This window comes from Amborella trichopoda, chromosome 12, assembly GCF_054954075.1.
Source record: "Amborella trichopoda isolate Santa Cruz 75 chromosome 12, AtrichopodaSantaCruz75HAP2 v2.0, whole genome shotgun sequence".
Lineage (NCBI taxonomy): Eukaryota > Viridiplantae > Streptophyta > Magnoliopsida > Amborellales > Amborellaceae > Amborella > Amborella trichopoda.
The window spans coordinates 45,303,716-45,323,500 of NC_142347.1; the positions used below are offsets into that span (position 1 = coordinate 45,303,716).

General features: G+C 34.7%; 1 protein-coding gene across 6 annotated transcripts; it reads right to left on the reverse strand.

Moving 5' to 3' along the window:
* Positions 1-9,262: 9,262 nt before the first annotated feature.
* On the reverse strand, positions 9,263-18,784 carry LOC18435425 (RNA polymerase II degradation factor). 6 transcript variants are annotated; one of them, XM_088853970.1, is made up of 16 exons: positions 18,238-18,784; positions 18,096-18,149; positions 17,220-17,447; positions 16,814-16,912; positions 16,633-16,688; positions 16,243-16,354; positions 15,258-15,437; positions 14,840-15,103; positions 13,332-13,550; positions 12,466-12,669; positions 12,236-12,352; positions 11,654-12,028; positions 11,434-11,532; positions 10,384-10,898; positions 10,174-10,241; positions 9,263-9,664 (listed from the first exon to the last, which is right to left on the reverse strand). In XM_088853970.1, the coding sequence occupies exons 1-15, from the start codon at positions 18,346-18,348 to the stop codon at positions 10,208-10,210; spliced, it is 2,667 nt and encodes an 888-aa protein (XP_088710096.1). In that variant the 5' UTR covers positions 18,349-18,784; the 3' UTR covers positions 9,263-9,664; positions 10,174-10,207. The 6 variants fall into 6 exon arrangements, with proteins under 6 accessions (XP_088710096.1, XP_011623813.1, XP_088710095.1 ...); XM_011625511.3 differs by having other exon boundaries at positions 12,236-12,358; XM_088853969.1 differs by having other exon boundaries at positions 17,220-17,450.
* Positions 18,785-19,785: the final 1,001 nt, after the last annotated feature.

A 19,785-nucleotide genomic window follows, 5' to 3' on the forward strand; every position in this document is an offset into this window, starting at 1 on the left:
TCTATATGATTCCGTTATAATAACGAAAAAGATCATTCATTCTATTTCTTTATATATCATCATATGTATACTATTTCTGGAGCTGGAAATGGATGGATCCAAGGCATAAACTCCTTTTTGGCGATTTAAGATGTGTTTTCCCTCATTGAATTCGCATGATTATGTTATAATGATGGAGGAAGATCCTTATATACTTTTACAACATCAAATTCAATGATTTCCAATTCTCTTGCTTATTATTACCATTCTATGATTTATTGATAGTTTAGTTTTACAAAGAGTAAAGTTTAATTTGGTGAGGTGTAATGATTCATGGACAACTAATGTGTTGCGTGTTTCTTTTGTACCCCATTTTAACAAGGGATAAAATAAAAACACACTGAGTGAGGCCTTTTGGAGAGCAAACAAGTCTTTATTTGTTTTTTTTTTTTTTTTTTTTGAGTATTTAAACGATTATCTTCATCATGAAACAGCAACACGCATCTTGTTTGTAGGGGAACATTTGTCGTGAAATCTTGGATAATTCCATTTCGCTTTAGCAAGAAGTTAACCCAATTGTTGGGGTAAGCTCGAAGGCAAGGAAATAGGGGAGAATGTCAAAAACATACACCTCGATCAGCCATCTCGAAAATCGATTCTGATAAGCAATCCAGATCAGTAGATTGGCTAAGTGGAATCTGACTATTTATTTTTTTTCAAAAAGTATTAAAAAAAATTTAAAATTTATTTAAAATATAGTTCTTTTTTTTTTAAAAAAAAAAAAAGGGATTACGTGGGGTTGCGTTATGAATTTTTATTATCGAGAACATGTTTTATATCTAAGTGTTTGTTGACAGTTTTATTGATTTTATTGTTATAGTGAAGCTTAAAATGCTACTTATCGCAATAAAATGGATGTCTTTAACTCAAATTTTTGATTTTTGTATTTTTATAATTTCCAATGCGATATACGCTTGTAAATAATTAAAGACAAGGGGTCTTTTTTATCCATCTCTAATATTTTCTAAAAATAATGTATTAAATTAAGTATTTAATGTTATTCATATTTATTAATATTTTATTTCCCTAGAGGTGTCGTATTTAATTCATATCTAGAGGTGTCGTATTTAATTTATATCTAGAGGTGTCGCACTTATTTCTATCCGTATTTAATTTATCTCTCATTATCTATTCAAAACTATCGTTCTCACCTACTCACTATTTATTTAGCATAGAGACTTTCTTGCATAGAGTTGGGACACAATCGCGTACAAAACCAAAAATAGAAAGAAAAAGAGGATCTCTCTCATCCCCAAATTTTCCATCTATTAGCATCTCTCTTTCACCCATGTATTCTTTTTGTTAAGAGGATCTCTCTCATCACCAATTATTTCCCTACATGCTCTCTTTCATCCATCATCAATTTCTCTCTAGATGACGACTCAATCTCTCTTATTGTCGCATACCCCATACATACACAAACATTTTCACCCTTGCACTAAATCTAATTTTTTGTGTATATATTATCGTCTTAAACATCACAACTCCTATCACATCTCTACAATGGAATCTCTCTTATGCACTGAATCAAATAATATTCTCTCTCTCTCAAGTCTGAACCCAACCTGCCCACCTTTTCCTAAAACACATCACTCTCATACCCATTGATTCATGATCTATCTCTTGCCTAATTGGGAGAGAGAAAGAAAGAAATAAGTGTGCCAAATTAATGACTTGTTAATGTAGAATTTATATTTTGTGGGTTTTATTATAAAACTATATTGAAATCGACATAAAATTCTTTTAATTTTATTCACCATGCTCTCTTTTTGTATCTAGATGTTTGTTTGTACAAACTATCTAATGAATTATCTTAACATCGAGATGTATGAATATAGAAATAAACAAATATTTCGAATCCCAAAAATAATACATGTTGCAACATATTATCTCGACCGTCTATTTTCAAAATTTCCATGTATTTACATATCTACTTGATGTGAATCATTTTTTAATTTAAAATTTTATATTAAAAGGTGAAAATAAATTTTCAGGCCATCTTAAAAAAATTTGACACCAAAATTGAATCTTGTGACAAAGTTTAGAGGGATGTGTCTTACCTCGATTGTTTAAGGTTTTGCGGCCTTTTGCAAACGTCACCCTTTAGTTATTGATAGGCGACGAAAAAAACGGGAATCATCCGGTTCTAGAGAGAACCAGACGATTCTGTACAGTGACTCGTCGATTCACTGTACGGAATCGACGAGCCCGATCAGTGAATCGGCGAGTCAAGTACGGATTTTTTTTTTTTTTTTTTTTTTTTTTTTTTTTTTTTTTTTTTTTTTTTTTTTTTTTTGTAATACTTGATCGATTTTTTTGTAATCCATGATCGAATTGTTTTTTTTTTTTTTTTAATCCATGATCGAATTTTTTGCTTTTTTTTTTTTTTGTGTAACCCATGATAAAATTTTTTGTAATCCATGATCGAATTTTTTGTAATCCATGATCGAAATGTTTGTTTTTTTTCTTGTAATCCATGATCGAATTTTTTGTTTTTTTTTTTTTTTTGTAACCCATGATAGAATTTTTTGTAATCCATGATCGAATGTTTTGTAATATATGATCGAAATGTTTGTTTTTTTTTTGTAATCCATGATCGAAATGTTTGTTTTTTTTTTGTAATCCATGATCGAATTTTTTGTTTTTTGCTTTTTTTGTAACTCATGATAGAGTTTGTTGTAATCCATGATTGAATTTTTTGTAACCCATGATCGAATTGTTTTTTTCTTTTTTTGTAATCCACGATTGAATTTTTTGTTTTTTTTTTTTTGTTTTTTTTTGTAATCCATGATAGAATTTTTTGAAAATTTGTGATTTTTTTTTTTTAATCCATGATCGAATTTTTTTTTGTAATCCATGACAGAATTTTTTGAAAATTTGTGATTTTTTTTTTAATCCATGATCAGTTTTTTTGAAAATTTGTTATTTTTTTTTTTAATCCATATTATTCAAAGAGAAAATGAGAGAGATGATGATTCTGAGGCCGCCCTATCCCAGCCATATTATTCAGCAACAGTGTAGGGATGAGCACGACAGTACAGGTGAGCATGAAGGATGGACAATCTTCGGGGATTTTAGATTGGGAACACAACAAAACACTAACACTCAGAGATTTGGGAATAGTCAGACGCCTGTTAATGTCGATGATTCGTTTTTAGATCGAATCAACGAATTGTTAAACGAATTCAATCAATGGCACCAGCGTGACCAAGAAGAACAATAACGTCGTCTATCATTTTATTTTTATATCATATGTTACTAATTTTATGCTTTATTGTAGTCCATGTATGTTGATATACTTATTCCATGATAATTATATGTTTATCCTTTTGTGTGATGTAAATTAAATGCTGAATGGTGATTCATGCAGGGAAAGAACATATCAATATTCGTATATTCATTCAAAAACATGAAATTTCTTAATGGAGTACCCTCATTTCTTATTGAATTCTTAAAAAACAATATTTATAATGAATTTTAATAATTTTTTCGGATTTTTTTTAAGCTTTATTATGACCGATTCACCCGATTCCCGATCCGGACGGCCGATTCGCCGATCCGGATCGGTTTTTTGGAAGCCCGATCCGGGTCACCGATCCGTTTTTTAAACCATTGGATAGGAGGTTTACTTGCTACTTTTTAATGGTTTTATAGTGTTATTTAATGGGGAAAGATACGTGTGAATCTTTTTAGGGCAATAGATTATTTTTTACCAACTTTCAAAAAAAAATTTAATAACTTAAAAAGAAATTACATCATCAAAAATAGTAAAAGAACCAAAAGAAATATTGCCCTTTACTAACATATCAGCAACATTATTAACTTCACAGTAAACATGGGACAAAAATACAGATATATATGCAATAGCATCCATAGCCTATAATCATAAAGATCAAAGTTCCCATGGAATTTTTTGCTCTTTTTTGCACTTTCTAATAACATTAAAAGAGTCTCTTTCAATTAAACAGCTGGTCCCCAAGCTTCTTTCTATGAAAATATTCACACCCCTAAGCAAGGCACTTAATTCCACAAAATTAATAGTAGCCGTACCAATTGGTCCCGCATAAGATAAAACAATATTTTTAAAACAATCACGAATAACACCACCAATACCAGCAGGGCTCAGGTTCCCAAAAGAGCTCCCATCAAAATTTAGCTTCAGACAACCCGTAGGCGGAGCAAACCACAATCATTTAGGTCGACATCTACTCACGCCAAGAGAAAACATATTAGAGAGATTAACCATAACATCAACTTTTGAGATCCCACATCCCTCCTTGGACACCGAGAGATTTGACCAAATAGAAAGTTTGATTAAATGGATTAACTTGTCAAACAGCAAAGCAGATCCCTCAAAAGTTCTTTTTCCTATTTCTCTCCTTCCAAACTTCCCACAGGATCACCCCTTTTGCAATTTTCCATATTACACCACCAACTTTAGGCAAAAAGGGGAACATGAATTGAGCAACAAAATTAAGCAAACTAAGAGGCAACACTAGGGAAACTCTTACCAAGTCCATCAATCAATGCCAAATTCGTGAAGTAAATGAGCAGCGGATCAAAAGATGAGCTACTGATTTCTCGTCTTGTTTACAAAGTAAACAAATGTTTGACAGAATCTTATCCATTTCAATAGTCAAGATTTTGTCCTGCGCAGTCAACCAAATAAATACTTGAATCTTATGGGGTATTGGCAATTTTCATATCTAAGCAATATTAGGACATGGCCATCTCTACCGATCATGGAAAAACAAATTATAGCAATATTTTACAAAGAAGTTACCATCGCATTCAATCTCTCCTACTAACATATCATCTGCATCTTGTGAAATATACACTTTGTCCAGGAGTTCCATCAGCAAGTACCACTGGGATGATAGCAAATTATTTAAACGCCTATATCTGAGAGAACAAATCAAAATATTTGGGTTAGCATCCATAGGGAACAAATCAGGGAAAGCAGATTTAAGAGGAAAATCCCCAAACCATTTGTGATGCCAAAACAAAACATGTTGACCACTTCCAACATTCTACCTAAAATAACCAGAAATCATGGGCTGCAGTTTTAAATAGCTCGCCACATATAAGACGTCTCCTTACCTCGACCACCACCAAGGCCATAAATCATAACAATCCATTCAATATTTGGAAACCAAAACTTGGTACCAAAAATGATCTTTCAAGTGTGTGCTGCGTCACCACCATTTATACAAGAGAGCTCGGTTAAACATTCTAACATTCCGAATACCCAATTCACGTTCACGCTTGGGGGTACAAACTCTATCCCATTTTAACAAATAGAATTTCATGTTCTCTCCATACGAACCCCACAAAAAATCTCTCATCATCCTTTCAATTCTTTTCCCTACCAAAGTTGGAATTTAGATCACCGACATCTGGCACACCAGAAGGTTGGTCAAACATGATCTTAAAAACGTAACCCTACCTCCCAATGATAGATATTTATGCTTCCAAAGATCAAGTTTGTCTTGCACCCTCTCAATTATCCTATCCCAAACCGCAACAGAACATTTTGAATCTGAAATTGGTAAACCCAAATATGTAATTGGGAAAGAACCCACCTTACATCCCATTACAACAGCCAGACAATTCACCAAAGATTCTGTACAATTTATACCCATCAGGGATGACTTATGGAAATTAATTTTGATCCCCAGGGTCACTTCGTAAATTTCAAGAAACCTTATGATATTACCCAAATGCAGTGCCTCTACATCACAAAAAATAAGTGTATCATCAGCCTATTGTAAGTGGGAGACCGTAATATTGGAATTTGCAATCTTGAATCCCGAAAAGGCTCCCACCCTTTTCACTCTAGTCAACATTAAGCTCAAATACTATGCATAAATGGTAAATAAGAATTAAGAAAGTGGATCACTTTGGTGAAGACTTCTAGAGGCAATGAAAAAGCCAATGGGACTCTCTTTAACGAGAACAGAGAAATGGGCTGAAGAAAGGCAGCCATAAATCCAACTCCTCCATCTCACTATAAAACCCATCAACTTCATAAATCTCTAACAACACCGCCTACTTCACTCTATCATGTGCCTTTCTATATCTAGTTTCAGCAAAACTCCTAGCTTCTTACTCAACACTCGAGAATGAATATATTCTTGCGCCACTAGGACACTATCAGTAATTTAAGAGTCCTGAATAAAAGCAAATTGTGAGGTTGAGATGAGGAAAAGAAGAACCCCTTTGTGGCGCCAGCAAGAATTTTAACAATAATTTTATAAATACTCGACAACAAACTGATGAGTCTGATATCTATAAGCTCAGACATCACATATTTTTTTGGAATCAAGGCTAGAAAAGTTGAGTTAATTCTTTTAAAAATGTGACCTCTAATGAAGAATTCTTTGACTAGCAGCAGTAATTCATCTTTAACAATATTCCAAAATTTATGGAAAAAACTTAAAGGGAAACCATCTGTAACTGGCGCCTTATCACCGGGCATTGCAAAAACTGCATTTTTTACTTCCTCAATGGTGATCTCCTTCTCCAACAACTCTATACACTCCACATCCAACGTCTTAAAAAGAACATTAGCGAAATTGAGATTCAAGGTCACCTCCTTAGAAAAGGCATTCTTGAAATGTTGTATAATTCTTAACTCCATAGTAGCACCATCATCAGAATCTATCCCATGAATGATAAGACCCGAAATATCATTCTGTTTTCTCATAGCACTAGCAATAGCATGGAAATACTTAGTGTTAAGGTCTGTTTCCTTCAACCACTTATTTCTCGATCTTTGTTTCCAATAAATTTCTTCCGATCTCCGTAACTCCTCTAACTCCTTAAGTTCACACTACGTTCAATCACTGCTTGCTCCATAAGCATACCATTCACTTGAGTGTTAAGATCCAGCACCTCAATCTCAGCTAGAATCCTCTCAGTCGTAGCCTTTAAATTAATCTTATTCTCTTTCTTTTACGCAATTAGTTTATGTTTGACATTCAACAATTTTTGTAAAGTTGGAAATCCATTGAGCCACCAACCTCAGTATTTAACCAAGTTCTACTAATAAGATCAAGCACCTCTTTATCTTCCAGCCAACTTAATTCACATTTAAAAGGTTTAGGCCCACCTCTGAGACTCCCCGTATTGAAAAAAATGGGCAAGTGATCGGAGGATAAACATACAAGAGATTTGACAGAAACAAAAAGAAAAAAATCCACCTATTCTGTCGCAATAAAAAACATATCCAATTTTGATATCAATCTTAGGGCAATAGTTTTGCAAGCTTTTCTGCATCATCTCGCGGCAGATCATGCTCCGGAATAATTAATAGAAGCAGTGGAGGAGATCAAGTTCTTGGTGAATGGTGATGGTGTAGAAGTTACATAGAAGAAATCTAACGATCTGAAGAGACATAAAGCTAAGTAAAAACATTTGATTCAAAGGTCGAGGAACTAATGACGCCCTCCTGCCATTTTCAGCCCAGGAGCTTTGAGTGCACCTTACTTCCACGTAAACATTTTTTTTTTTTTCCTTGTGGATGAGGTTTGTAAAAGGCACCATCGTAGAAGAAGGCGCACCTCTAAAATTTGTTTGAAGATGTAATTTTGATGATGGAAATTTTATAATGGTTTGAAAATCTATTTTCAACCTTAATTATGAAATTCAAATTTGCACAAAGTTTACACATAGAGTTGATTTATATACACTTAAAAAATCTTGAAAGTAGACTATTTAAATAAGAAAAAAATTTATATAAAGTTGCAACCTTAAAATGTAGAACTACGAATGCACCTCAAAAATCCCTCAGAAAAAGTTGCTTTAATATTGAAAAACCCTCTAATTGATCATCTCGACATCAAAATGTATGACTATGAAAAATGGATTTTGAGTCTCAAAAATTGTGCATTTTACAACATATTTACTTAGACCGTCTATTTTCAATATTTTTATATGTTTATAGATCTACTTGATTTTAATTATTTTTTTAGTTTAAAATTTTATAATTAGATATAATAATAGATTTTGAGATACTCCTAAAATTATTTTACATCAAATTATATGTTGGTAAAATTTGAAGGTGCACCTTAATTGGATTGTTCATGACTTCAATTTTTTTTATTTTATAATGCACTCATCTTGATGTCCAGATTATCAATTGGAGGATTCTCCAACGTGAGAACACTCCCTTCGGAGGATTTATGAGGTGCACCTTGCTTCAATACTTCAATGATAATATCAAGTTGCAACCTCAGACAAACTTTCAACATTTTACCCAATTGCAACCACTCCAACTCAAAATCACGTGCCAATGATGGATGTTTTGAAAATTAAATCAAAAGATATGAGTCAAATGATGAGTAGAATGGTAAAAAGTTCATCCCTCATGGCTATTTGGATAAACCAAAAGATTTTATGCTTTAGAGGGAACATGCTATCTAATTACTCCCTTTGGCAAAACCCAATCTAGGAGTACTTTTAGGACCCCCGATTTTAGGGATTCAACATCTTCAACCCATATGTCAATAAAAGAACTCGTTGCATTCTCCATGGGCTTGAAAATAAATAACGCTTTAAAGTTGTATAAAAACCGTCCATTTTTTCAGTGCCAGAAAATCAAAAATTCAAACGTTCTTATTTTGAAGATAATCATCTTGATTGTTCCCAAAATTTTTGCTATCACAAAAAAAAAATAAAAAATCTTCACAAACTACTCTTCTGCTCAAAAAGTAAATGTACGGTATGCTCCTGCAGGAACATATAAATGTATGGTACGCTCATACGGGAACATATAATATACGCAGCTCCAGTGCCATAAACTCCTACAAATAACATACAAATGCATTTCCAAGCCAAATTGTAAAATTTAAAGCTCCAAAGAAATGAATGATCCAAATAATATGTTACAAGATACACTATTTTTAAAAAATTTAAATCATTTTTTTTCATTTCCATACATCACAAGGTTGAAATGATAAATTGAAGGGATTTCCAATGCTAGAACAACTTTTTTCAGAGGGGTTTTTTAAGAGCGCCTTACTATTGTAGTATAAAGTTAATCCTTTCTGTGAACTTTCTCCAGAAATGACATTTCTGCAAAAATGTTAAGTTGTTAAACTCATCTAATCAAAGAATTCGTATCATATATGTCCATAAAATAATGCTAAAAACCTTAAAACATAAAATTCAAGATGTCAAAGAAAAATGCTGGAGAAGTAAAGGAAAAAGTGACAAGAGACTATCAAATCAAACACAAACCTCCAATCAATGCAAGCGAAATTCAATCAAATTGTGTCAACAAAGAGAATAAGCCTTTCCCAATTTTTCACATGTTACATCAAAAAGGACACACCTAGCCATGAATATCACATCAATTTTCATCTCCTCATATATCCATACTCAAAAATAGAGGTAACAAAACAAACCTTTTGCTTCATACAAAAGGGAAAGCTTAGGCTTGAAACTCAATCAAAATATCCCAATTGATTCACCAAATAGGGATGCCAACCAGTTGATAATAGAATTAGAAGAAGAGCACAGGATTCATGCCTTCAAGGAAACCATTCCTTGCAATCAAAAAATTGCAGACCTTGTAACAGGTATGCAGATGATACTCGTGAGTTGTTCGAAGCCTCCCAAATATCTGTCCAGGAAAAAGATAAAAAAAAAAAGAGAGAAAGCATTAACTTGCATCTTATAAGTAAAATAATCTTTGTCCCTTAAGCTTCAGCTCAGGGGCAGACATAACATTTTGGACGAGAGAGGTCAAAGGCCCACGTCACTGAAGATTGTTCAAAAAGCCCAAACAAGCTTCCCTAGCCTTTTTTTTTTTTTTTTTTTTTTTCTGGCATTTAAATCATTCTCTGATACATTCTAGGATTTATTCCCCCAAAATGAAAATTAAGGTGGCTCAAAATGCAAAATGGAAGTAAAGTCTATGTTCAGATTGAGACCATAGAACTCTACTAAAGAAACCAATTATTCATCCAAGAATGTAGAGAAATAAAAAGAGTAGCTCCATACCATCTAATGAAAACCAGGAGGACGAACAAAAGCAAAATTCTCTCTCAAAGCAAGAGTCTCTAACTAATGAAAATGCATCCAAAAGAAGAAAAAATAAGACAAAATTCAAAGGGAAAAAAGATGCAACACCTCATCAGCAACATCGGTCATAATCACCCATGTACTATCTTTTCGCATTTAACGAAGCAGCAGGTACCCTGAAAGTAATATGTATCTCAATATCAAATAAAGTGACAAAATAGAAATGCAAAGAAACTCAGACACACTGCATTACATTAAGTTTTCGTAATAATGTATATAGCATTATCATTAGGTGTCCACACAGTTAACCTTAATTACCTTCCCTGTTGCTTAGTACCGAGATTCATGCCATTTGCACCACTGTTAGACCCATTGCTTTGAAAAGTATTAGATCCACCTTTATCAGGTCTAGCACCACTTCCAACAGTGGCATTTAAGCTTGAACTGCTGGATCTCATTTCTGCCAAAGCCCCATTTTGCCCCTGAAGATCTCTTGGTTTGCTCAAAATCTTAATACTGGAATGACCATTCAAACTCTGGTTCTGCTTTACCATAAGTTGCAGGGGTTTTCCTTGCACGATTGCACGATTAGTAAACATGGTATTTTCAGTATTCCCCATTAAATTTGGGTTTTGAGGGTTGGGATCAAAGGATGAATTCCTTTTAGGGCGGCGAATTTGTGCCACAGGAGTCAGAGCAACTGTTGGCAGTAATCCTGAGCCACCAGGTGATGCAGCGGCTGCGGCCGCAACTTTTGCTGCAGCTGTTGTTGCTGATATAATTGCATGTGCTCCTTCTCGTAGATGAATAAAGTCACCTTCAATGACAAATAGCTAAAAATTGCAAAAATGAGATTTTTCATGCTAAGTCAACTTTGATGAGAAATGGATGAAATTGCAAAACTTAAATAAGAAGACCCGTTAGTGAATCTCTCTAAGCAAATGTGAATTCAAGCTTCATGCCCCAGGGCTTGAAATTTGAATCTTCAAGGGGAGCGGTCAAAGTAAAGGTTAAGGATATTTTTTTTTCCTTTCAGTCAAAACACAAAAAAAAAAAAATATCGACTGAGAACAATAATTTTTTCAAATGTGACTGAGAACAGTAATTATAATTAGATTTCAGCCTGAATTTTGCTTCAAACCTTCAAGGAGAAGGAAAGGACATTCTTTTTTTTCTTTTCCTAGATAAAAGGACCATTGTTTTTTAGTTGCCCAAAAATGGATTACTCTAAGAAAACATACAGTAAAATAATTTCCAACTTTACAGCAAACTTAGGCCAGATTTGATTTCAATAGGACAGTAGTACACCAAATTCTAACTAAAAGCCTGGAATTTGCAACCCAAACTTAGAGCCATAAAGATCCTTACTTGTGGATGACAAGCTACAAAGTCCTCCAGCCTCCCATGACGCTGCTTATAGTCATCCCATTGCAGAGGTGCAAGCATTTTGCTAAGTCTCGTAAGAAGCTGCATAAAACAGAGGCAGATGTACAACAGTGTTCTATACAGAGTGAATCTCATAGGAGCAAACATTCAGGTGCAACTCTTAAAGGAGTAAAGGAGGTTCTCATTTGATTAGAACTCTTACTGTTGTACTTATTCTGATCCGACCGCTGCCCCCCACAGGAATTGCACGCACAAGACATGATAACAAGGATCTTTCATCGAGAAGTTGGGATTCTAAAACTTTTGCGGGTCCCATTATACCTGATGTCACACTTGAGGGAGGAATTTCAGGAATATTATCCCTAGGATTTTTGGTCTGATTTGGAGCATCAGACACAGTCAGCATAGACAATTTCTCCAGGCTACCACTCAAAGATTGTTGCGCATTAGATTGGTTGGCTCCTCCCACTATCTTCTTATCTCTATCTCTACCTTGTGGAACTGAAACACTATTAGTGGAATCCAGTCCTCTAGACCCATCCGCTGTTTGTGGTTGTACCATACCTTCTGAAACATCCTGGTTGTGTCAAAAAAGAAGAGATATAAATATCCCAACCTATATACCATCAGCTGGTGAAGAGTATGATTTCGCCTTTTCTTTTTTTCCTTCAAGGCTTAAACAGTGCTCCAATGCTCTAAGGAAGACAAAGGAAAACAGGAACCATTTCTTTTTTCCTTTTTTTTTTTATTAAGAAACAAGAACCTTTTCTTTACTATCAGTTACCTTATGTTCATTTTGGCAAGTATTTTCTGACAACTCAAGTTGGTCAGGAAATTGAGAGGCCCCCTCAATGTTATGATCTGCTTGTTGAGATGCCATGCTACGATTTAAAGCCAGTTTCTGTATCTTAGGAAAATCATTCAAAATTAAATAAATAAGCACCATATCAATGAATTGCATGTTGGATTCCAAGTATGGTCATAAGGAAATAAATAGCGTGTTGAGGTCGTTACCTGTTCTTCTTCACTCGATATTATGACGGTGGGGCCAGACTTCTGATCAGGATTGCAATGAGCTTCCAGGTAGTCTGAAGAGATCAAGTTTCTTTCTAAAGAAGGATCACAGTCAAAATGCATCTCAGGTCTTAAATGGCCATGCTCAGTTTGGGAAACATGATATTGGTTCTGGATTGTCATCTGAGGAGTCTCAGTTATCACCTAAGAAAGAGAGAGAAAAACCTAAGCATGAAATACTGCACAATGTAGATACTAACAAAAAACAAATTCAAACACTAGACTGGATCAGGTACCAGCCAAACATTAACAAAGTAACTCAATGTGCTAGTTCAACCTGAACTAGATGCTATCATTTGTTCCAGTATCCCGTCAAAAGTGCTCGATCAAGTCAAACAATAATGACTGAACACGAGCCAAGGAACAGACTGTTACACACAACGATAGGCTAAATTTGCTGGTAGCGAGAGGAGGTCTAGAACTGGGTAGTTTTGATAATTGCAATAATCACTCAATTAACTAACTGGAACAACTAATTAAGAGAATTTCATTAGGAAAGAAAAGATTAGAGGAAATCTGTAGATTGGTTCTTGTCCATTTTAAATTTTATAGTTAAAAAGAATCGAGGACCATTCTGGGATCCAGTTTGACCTTAAATGCATCCAATCTGCTGATCAGGTACCGCATAGCATTTCCAATTTTTCCATTTGATCATATTTTTAAAGCACATAAAAATCTTCTCAAAACTAATAAAAATTTTCTCAAGCCTGTCTAGTTTCTTGTAGTTTTCCTTGATTAACAATAAAAAGAATAATTACTTATCCATGTTTACCAGACGACATTGATAGTCCATTATGTATGTCTACCTGCTGATGCTGCCAATGTTGATGGGATGGTACTGCTGAGATAGGCTGGAACTGGCCAACATGGGGCTGAGTAATATGTGAATTGGCTGATGGCATGGATGGAGCCACATTATGCTGGTGCATAACAAATGGATGTAAAGCAGCTTGTCCAGGTGGTAGAAATGCACTCACACTCATAAGTGAAGGTGGAACAACTGGTAATCCAGGAGCATGTTCAACCTGTAACAAAAAAACAAGAAAACCAAGTTGAGATGGTCCTCCTTTCTTTTGACTGGTAATTCTCAGAAAATCACAAATAGATAAGGCGGACAGATTCAAAAGAGATAAAAAAGGACATGGTCATTATACAATGCTAAGAAGTAGCTGCCAAGGCAACAGTGCAGCTTTTACGCAGTCAGAATGGTTATTGGGATCATGGCAAGTGACTCATAGAGAAAGAAAATGTTGAAAAGGCAGGCAGGTCTATAATGATCATTAAATATGAGATTAACAGAAAGTACTACTAAGAACTCTTAAACTTCCAAAGGAACTAAGTATTCAACTATAGTTTATAATCAGTTACTTGACCAGATAGCAGCTAAATGCAATTATAAATCTTCAGGTCCACGGAACTGCACTTCAATGGATCCCATTTACAGCATAAAGTACTCAGTTTGGGCTAAAGAATGTATGTTTCTCTTACAGCTATCAAGCTCACGCCCCTCCACCCCCCCCCACCTCTCTCTTCGTCTGCTTAATTATCACAACTCTGAAAACCATAGTTTTTTACATTGTCCTTTGCTTAACTAGAGAAAGACATGGAAAAGACACTCAAATAAAAGCATTCTGTGTTTTAAAAATTTGCTCAAACTCGATAAGGGCATCAGAAAGTAATATGACAATCATCTGTTAGCATCAATTGAACTAGAACTCTGAAACTTTCTTATTATGAACGGAATTTTCCTTCATTTTCCTCTTGGGAATTGTATCATCCCTTTTTTCTTTTCTTTTTCGTGTTTTTTTCCCTGAAACTTCAAAAGGGGGGCAGTATACATCTAGTTGAACCACACAGTGTATTCTGACATAGGTGCATATGACACAGGACCTAAGTGTACGTTTTATTAAAGACTAGAGGAGGAGTTTCTTTCAATAAATAAGAAACCAAAGCAAAACGGTATAAATCAAGTTGTACCAAAAATACAACCAATAAAAAACCATTCACAAAACCAGTTTTTAGGGAATTGTAATGTATCCCACAGTGAAAGGCCTCTCAACGCACTCCCTCTTTGGCAAGGGAATAGGCCTTTATATTTGATCTCATCATTTCGTAATCCAATGACATGTGTATTTCTTCATGATTCAAAAGCAGAGAAATTTAAGCTATAAAAACATTGCCAAGAACATAAAAATACGAAAGGAGAACATGTATGAAACTTCTCCACGGTTTCAGGAGCCCTAGTGGGATTCAAACTCTATGGAACATTAAAAAAACAACATTAAATATTGCAAACTTGTTCTTCTTAACCTACATGAGTTGATGCAACGGATGCCTGAACAAAATGTGATCCATTCTCTATATCCCCATTGGTCAGAATTCCCAGGTTACCGTTTAAGCCATTCGCTTCATTCGCATCAAACTGATTTCCTTTGTTTTGATATGCTGTGGTATCCTTCGTGTTTGCCCTGGATATTCTCCCATTCTCACTGAAATTCCCATTCCTATCTCTGGTCTCAGCCAACTCTAATTGAAGTTGTTGTATGGTATGCAGATGATGCCTCTCCATCTCAGCCAACTATAATTAACAAAACCAAATGTTGAAGCTTCCAAAAGGATTGATTTACAAACAAAAAAGAAAAAAAAATTGAACTTCAATAAGAACATGATGAAAACTGGAATCAGAAAAAAAATAAAAAAGAATTGTTAAAGCATACTATCAAAGTGCCAACCTGTCTTTGACAACCAATCCAGAGTTGGTTAAATTGGTCAGTGCGCTCCCGCAGTTCTGCTTGCAATGAATGGTTGGCAGTTGATTGCAATGCATCCATTTCCTGAGCTCTAGCAACCCATGCTTGAGCCTCCCTTAATTGTTCATCCTTGTATAGAATAGCTTCTTGTGCGGCTCTATGCTGCAAAATATTTATTTTTAGACACCCACGTTCCCCATGCAGCCTTCTAGCGTTTCTAGCTAGGTTCCAATCCATTAAAATTAAACAACTTAGACAGACCTTTGGATATTAAAAAGGCAAACTGCAAAATCTAGCGAAAGAAACTCACTAAATATCCAGCATGAATTTAATGTGAAATACGAGAGAGAGAGAGAGAGAGAGCGAGAGAGAGAGAGAGAGAGAGAGAGAGAGAGAGAGAGAGGAAGAAGAAGAAGAAGAAGAAGAAGATAAAACTATTGCAGTTTCAGAATGTTAGTGAAGACTCAGAAGAAGAGGCCCATGATGTCACAAATAAAACAAAATCTATTAAGCATCGACTAAAAGAGGTCTAAAGGCAACAGCACACTATTTTACTGTCACTCGCTATATTGCAAGTTCTCTTCTCAAATTAACTGGACAAATATAATATGACAGGCCCTTTAGCCGAAAAAAAAGATAGCAGACCAGCGATCGAGAAGTTCCCAGATGGGTTACAACAATAATTCAACGGTTGTTTGAGGGTGTCAACCACACTATCGTGGAAAGCAGCGAAGGTTCATACTGAAAATTTGAAAGAAATGAAACACAAAATCCAGTGGAATGCATGGAAGTTAGGTCTTTCGGTATTATTAACCACAAGCATAAGTGTAAAGCATTTACATGCACATCAGATTTTATAAAATAATATTCCACAATTAGGAGAGAATGTGTACTGTCAGGTCGATGTCTGAATCACCATTACCTAATTCTAATAAAATAAAATTAGAAGCACTTAGAAAGGAATAACCTGTTCCTCCATTTCTTGGGATTGCCTTTCTTTCTCTTGGATATGCTCTTTTAGCTCATGTATTTGTGAAAGATGTTGGGCCCTTTCAGCATCAGAGTTATCACGCTCTCTTCTGCAAGAAGCAACTGTAATGAGTATTCAATAATTTTACAGTTTTCTCTTGCGACTCTAATGAGAACCTCATTTTTGCTATATGTTCATAGTTTAAGGAACAAAGATAGCATTTAGTTAAGATATTGATATTTTGAAACTACCTAGAATTTAGAGATGACTAAATCGTTTGAGAATATTTATGGACTCCATGGTCTCGAGTGAACCCTCAATTGACACTACCACATACTAAATTAATAAGTATGCAAGAAGTTGTCCAATAAAGACTTTTGCACATACCGAAATGTAGCTAGCTCTTTATTTTGTTCCCTCAAACGGTCTTCTTTAGCCCACACCTAAAAAAATAATAAACTTATCACCAAAAAAGAAAATTGGAAGAACTGAGACCAACATTTTACTAATATTTGACAGCTATATAAACACTACGAAGAGGATCCAAGAGAAAAATATTTTAGCGCACCGCTTCGTTGTCAATTTTAATAGCACGGAGCTCCCTCTCTTTCTCTTCCATTTTCATCTCCAACTCATGTAAACACCGTTCTCTTTCTTGGAGTTGCTCCTATCAAAGTCAAATTTCCCATAGCATAAGATATTATGAAGATTTATATGTTTCATTTCAAACATATCACGCTCTTTCAGCATTGTTATGCCTTGGTACCTAACACATAGCTATTACAAAAAAAGAATGGTATAAATGAAAAACATAGCATGAAGCTAGTTCATGAATATAGATGACTATGACTGAAGAAATTCAAGTCATGATAAACTAGTATAGTACCACAACACAAAAATAATACAAATAAAAAATAGTTCACTATTTTAAAAACTAAACAATAGACAAAAAAGAAAAAGAATGGATTAAGAACCTTAAGTTTGGCAGCATTGTTGGCATGCTCTTTAAGCTGTGCATCAAAGCTCTTTCGCATTTCCATGATCTCTGATCGCGCAATAAATTCTGCTCTAAGATCAATCTCCATTTGTTGCAACTCTTCCCTCTGAGTAGAAATGTCATGCAGGCGTTGTTGCAATGGGTCACCGTTGGGGACATTGTCAATGGTAATTGAACAAAAATCGACATCAAGGGGCCCTGATCCCTGCTGTACCTTGCAAAAGAAAGACATAAGATTATAGAAGTAGAAATCAGTAACTACATTACAATAGCTGTAAACAATAACAATAACCCAAGTTTTTTCCCAAAAGACAAAAAAAACAAAAAAACACACATTTGTTTGGAGAAGTAATGGAAGTAATGGCTTACTGAAGTAGGAACAAAGTGTAAAAAGTGGGAAATAGTAACCGCATTAGAGAAGTAGGAAACAATATCAATGCCCCATAAACTTTTAAACAAAATAAAGATACATTTAAGTAAGACAATGGCTTATACAAGTAGAGAAAACGACAAAATTCAAGAATATTTCAAATAAAATGCATGGACTACAGAAGTAGGAAACAATAATGATGCCGCATGAATTTCAGAACAAAGACAAAGCAATATATGGATGGAAAAAACACCAAAAAAAGTATCAAAGACAACAAATTTCAAACCAAGTACTCGCTGTCTTAGTACAGAAATCAACAATAGAAAAATGAGCATTGGAGGTAAGAATCCGTTAAAGGTATTCAAGCCCTAAAACAATCCAGGTCTTTGCACTTTTCCAAAGCTTTACCCTAGATCCATTGACACCAATGTTTCAATCTCAAAACCAAACAATAAAACATAGGTAGAAGACGGTAAGCATTACCTCGTAAATAGTTCGCTCATCTGATGATTGAGTCAGCTTCGATAGGTCTATTTCCTGACCAAAATCACCACAAATTCTCAGTCCTTTGAGCACAAAAATAGCACACGAAAACCCAAATTGACAGCCAAAACTCGAAGCTAACCTCGCTAACAGGGCTTGCCCTAATCGAATTCTCTGTAACAGCCCTCCACTCCTTTCTTCCTGAATGTGATGGCATGGGCAATGGCTCACCGCGCCCAGCCCCAGCTTCCATGGCTGAAAAGCCCTAGTTCTCCAACCCTTTCAATTCCACTCGCTTCTCCCAAAACCCTAAAAACCTCCAGCAAAAACCCCCAAACAAACAAAAAAACAGACAAACCCCAGTACAAGAAAAAGCCCCACCTGCAATTGTTGAGCAAAATTGCATAAGAAAACTTACATTTGTAGCTGAAAACCAAAACCCTAGCCGAAGCCCTAGAAAAACCAAAATCCTTGCCCAAGCCCCAGGACTCGCAGAGAAAACCCTAACGGTGAAACCCTAATGTAGGGCAACTTTAAGCCAATGGACTGAGAACTTGGCGAGAGGAGGAGATATGAAAGTAAAAGAAAAATGGCCGTCGAAAATGGGAAGGGTTTATGGACGAATATATAGGGGTAAAATGGGGTCCATGGAAATCTGAAAGAATAAGGACCAATAAGAGAGAAGCAACACAGTGAAGTAGTAAAAAATGAGTCTTAGAAAAATGCCATTGTCTGCCTTTGTTTCTCCCAATTGTTTTAGGCTTCTAGGGCTAACTATAAAGAGGAATGGTTTGATGGTGCTGCAGCCCTATCCAAATCAAAATAAGTAAAACCTCACCTCATTTTCCATTCTAAGGGTTAAAAAATCTTTAAATCGATCATCTCAGCTTGGATATTACGGTTGTGAAAAAATAAAATAAGATTTTAAGTTTTAAAAATAATGCATATTGTAACAAATCATCTAGACCATTCATTTCACACTAAAAATATACAATAAATGACTTACACAAATGAACAGTATTTTAAAACTAAGTGATTTTTGGATTTCGATCACCGATTTGGATAGGAAATGATTCGACTGATTATGTTCAACGATGTTACAATTTAGGCCATGTTCTTCCTAATACCCCTTTTCTCGGGTTTTTTTTTTTTTTTTTTTTTTTTTTTTGTTTTTTATGTTTGTCTAAGGTTTTTTTAGGTCCCATTAAATTCCCATGAACCCCTATTTCAATTATTAATTTATTTTATGTACAATATTTCTTTAAAACACAGATTCGGACTGACCGCATCCGAATCATCAATCTAATAATTCAACAAGGATATGTGGATGAACAATCCACCCTAACAAACTAGGTTTCAAAACACTGCAAATGAACATGAAAGTTGAGAGAGAGACTATACAAATAATATCACTCGTGAGTCAGTGAGTCACTGACTGTTTGATCTAGATCATGTGTCTCATAGTATTTTATTTTATTTTTTACAACTTATGTAAGTATGAAATTTAGTACATGTCATCATCTCAATGTGATGCATCTAAAAACAATATTAAAAATGTTTTTTAAAAAATAAAGTGATCAAAATATTCTTGAAACTTTTAAAAGTATTTTGGTCATTTTATTTTATAAATTTTTTTTATTATTTTTTAGAAGTGTGAGACACTCCAAATTTGATATCAAAATAATTTGTA

Coding starts and splice junctions, on each gene's coding strand:
- LOC18435425 (XM_006845470.4), bottom strand. CDS start 18,348: ATGGAAGCTGGGGCTGGGCGCGGTGAGCCATTGCCCATGCCATCACAT. Junction 16,355..16,632: donor AAAGAGCTAGCTACATTTCG/GTATGTGCAAAA, acceptor TGCTTCTTGCAG/AAGAGAGCGTGATAACTCTG. Junction 10,242..10,383: donor GGTACTAAGCAACAGGGAAG/GTAATTAAGGTT, acceptor TATTACTTTCAG/GGTACCTGCTGCTTCGTTAA.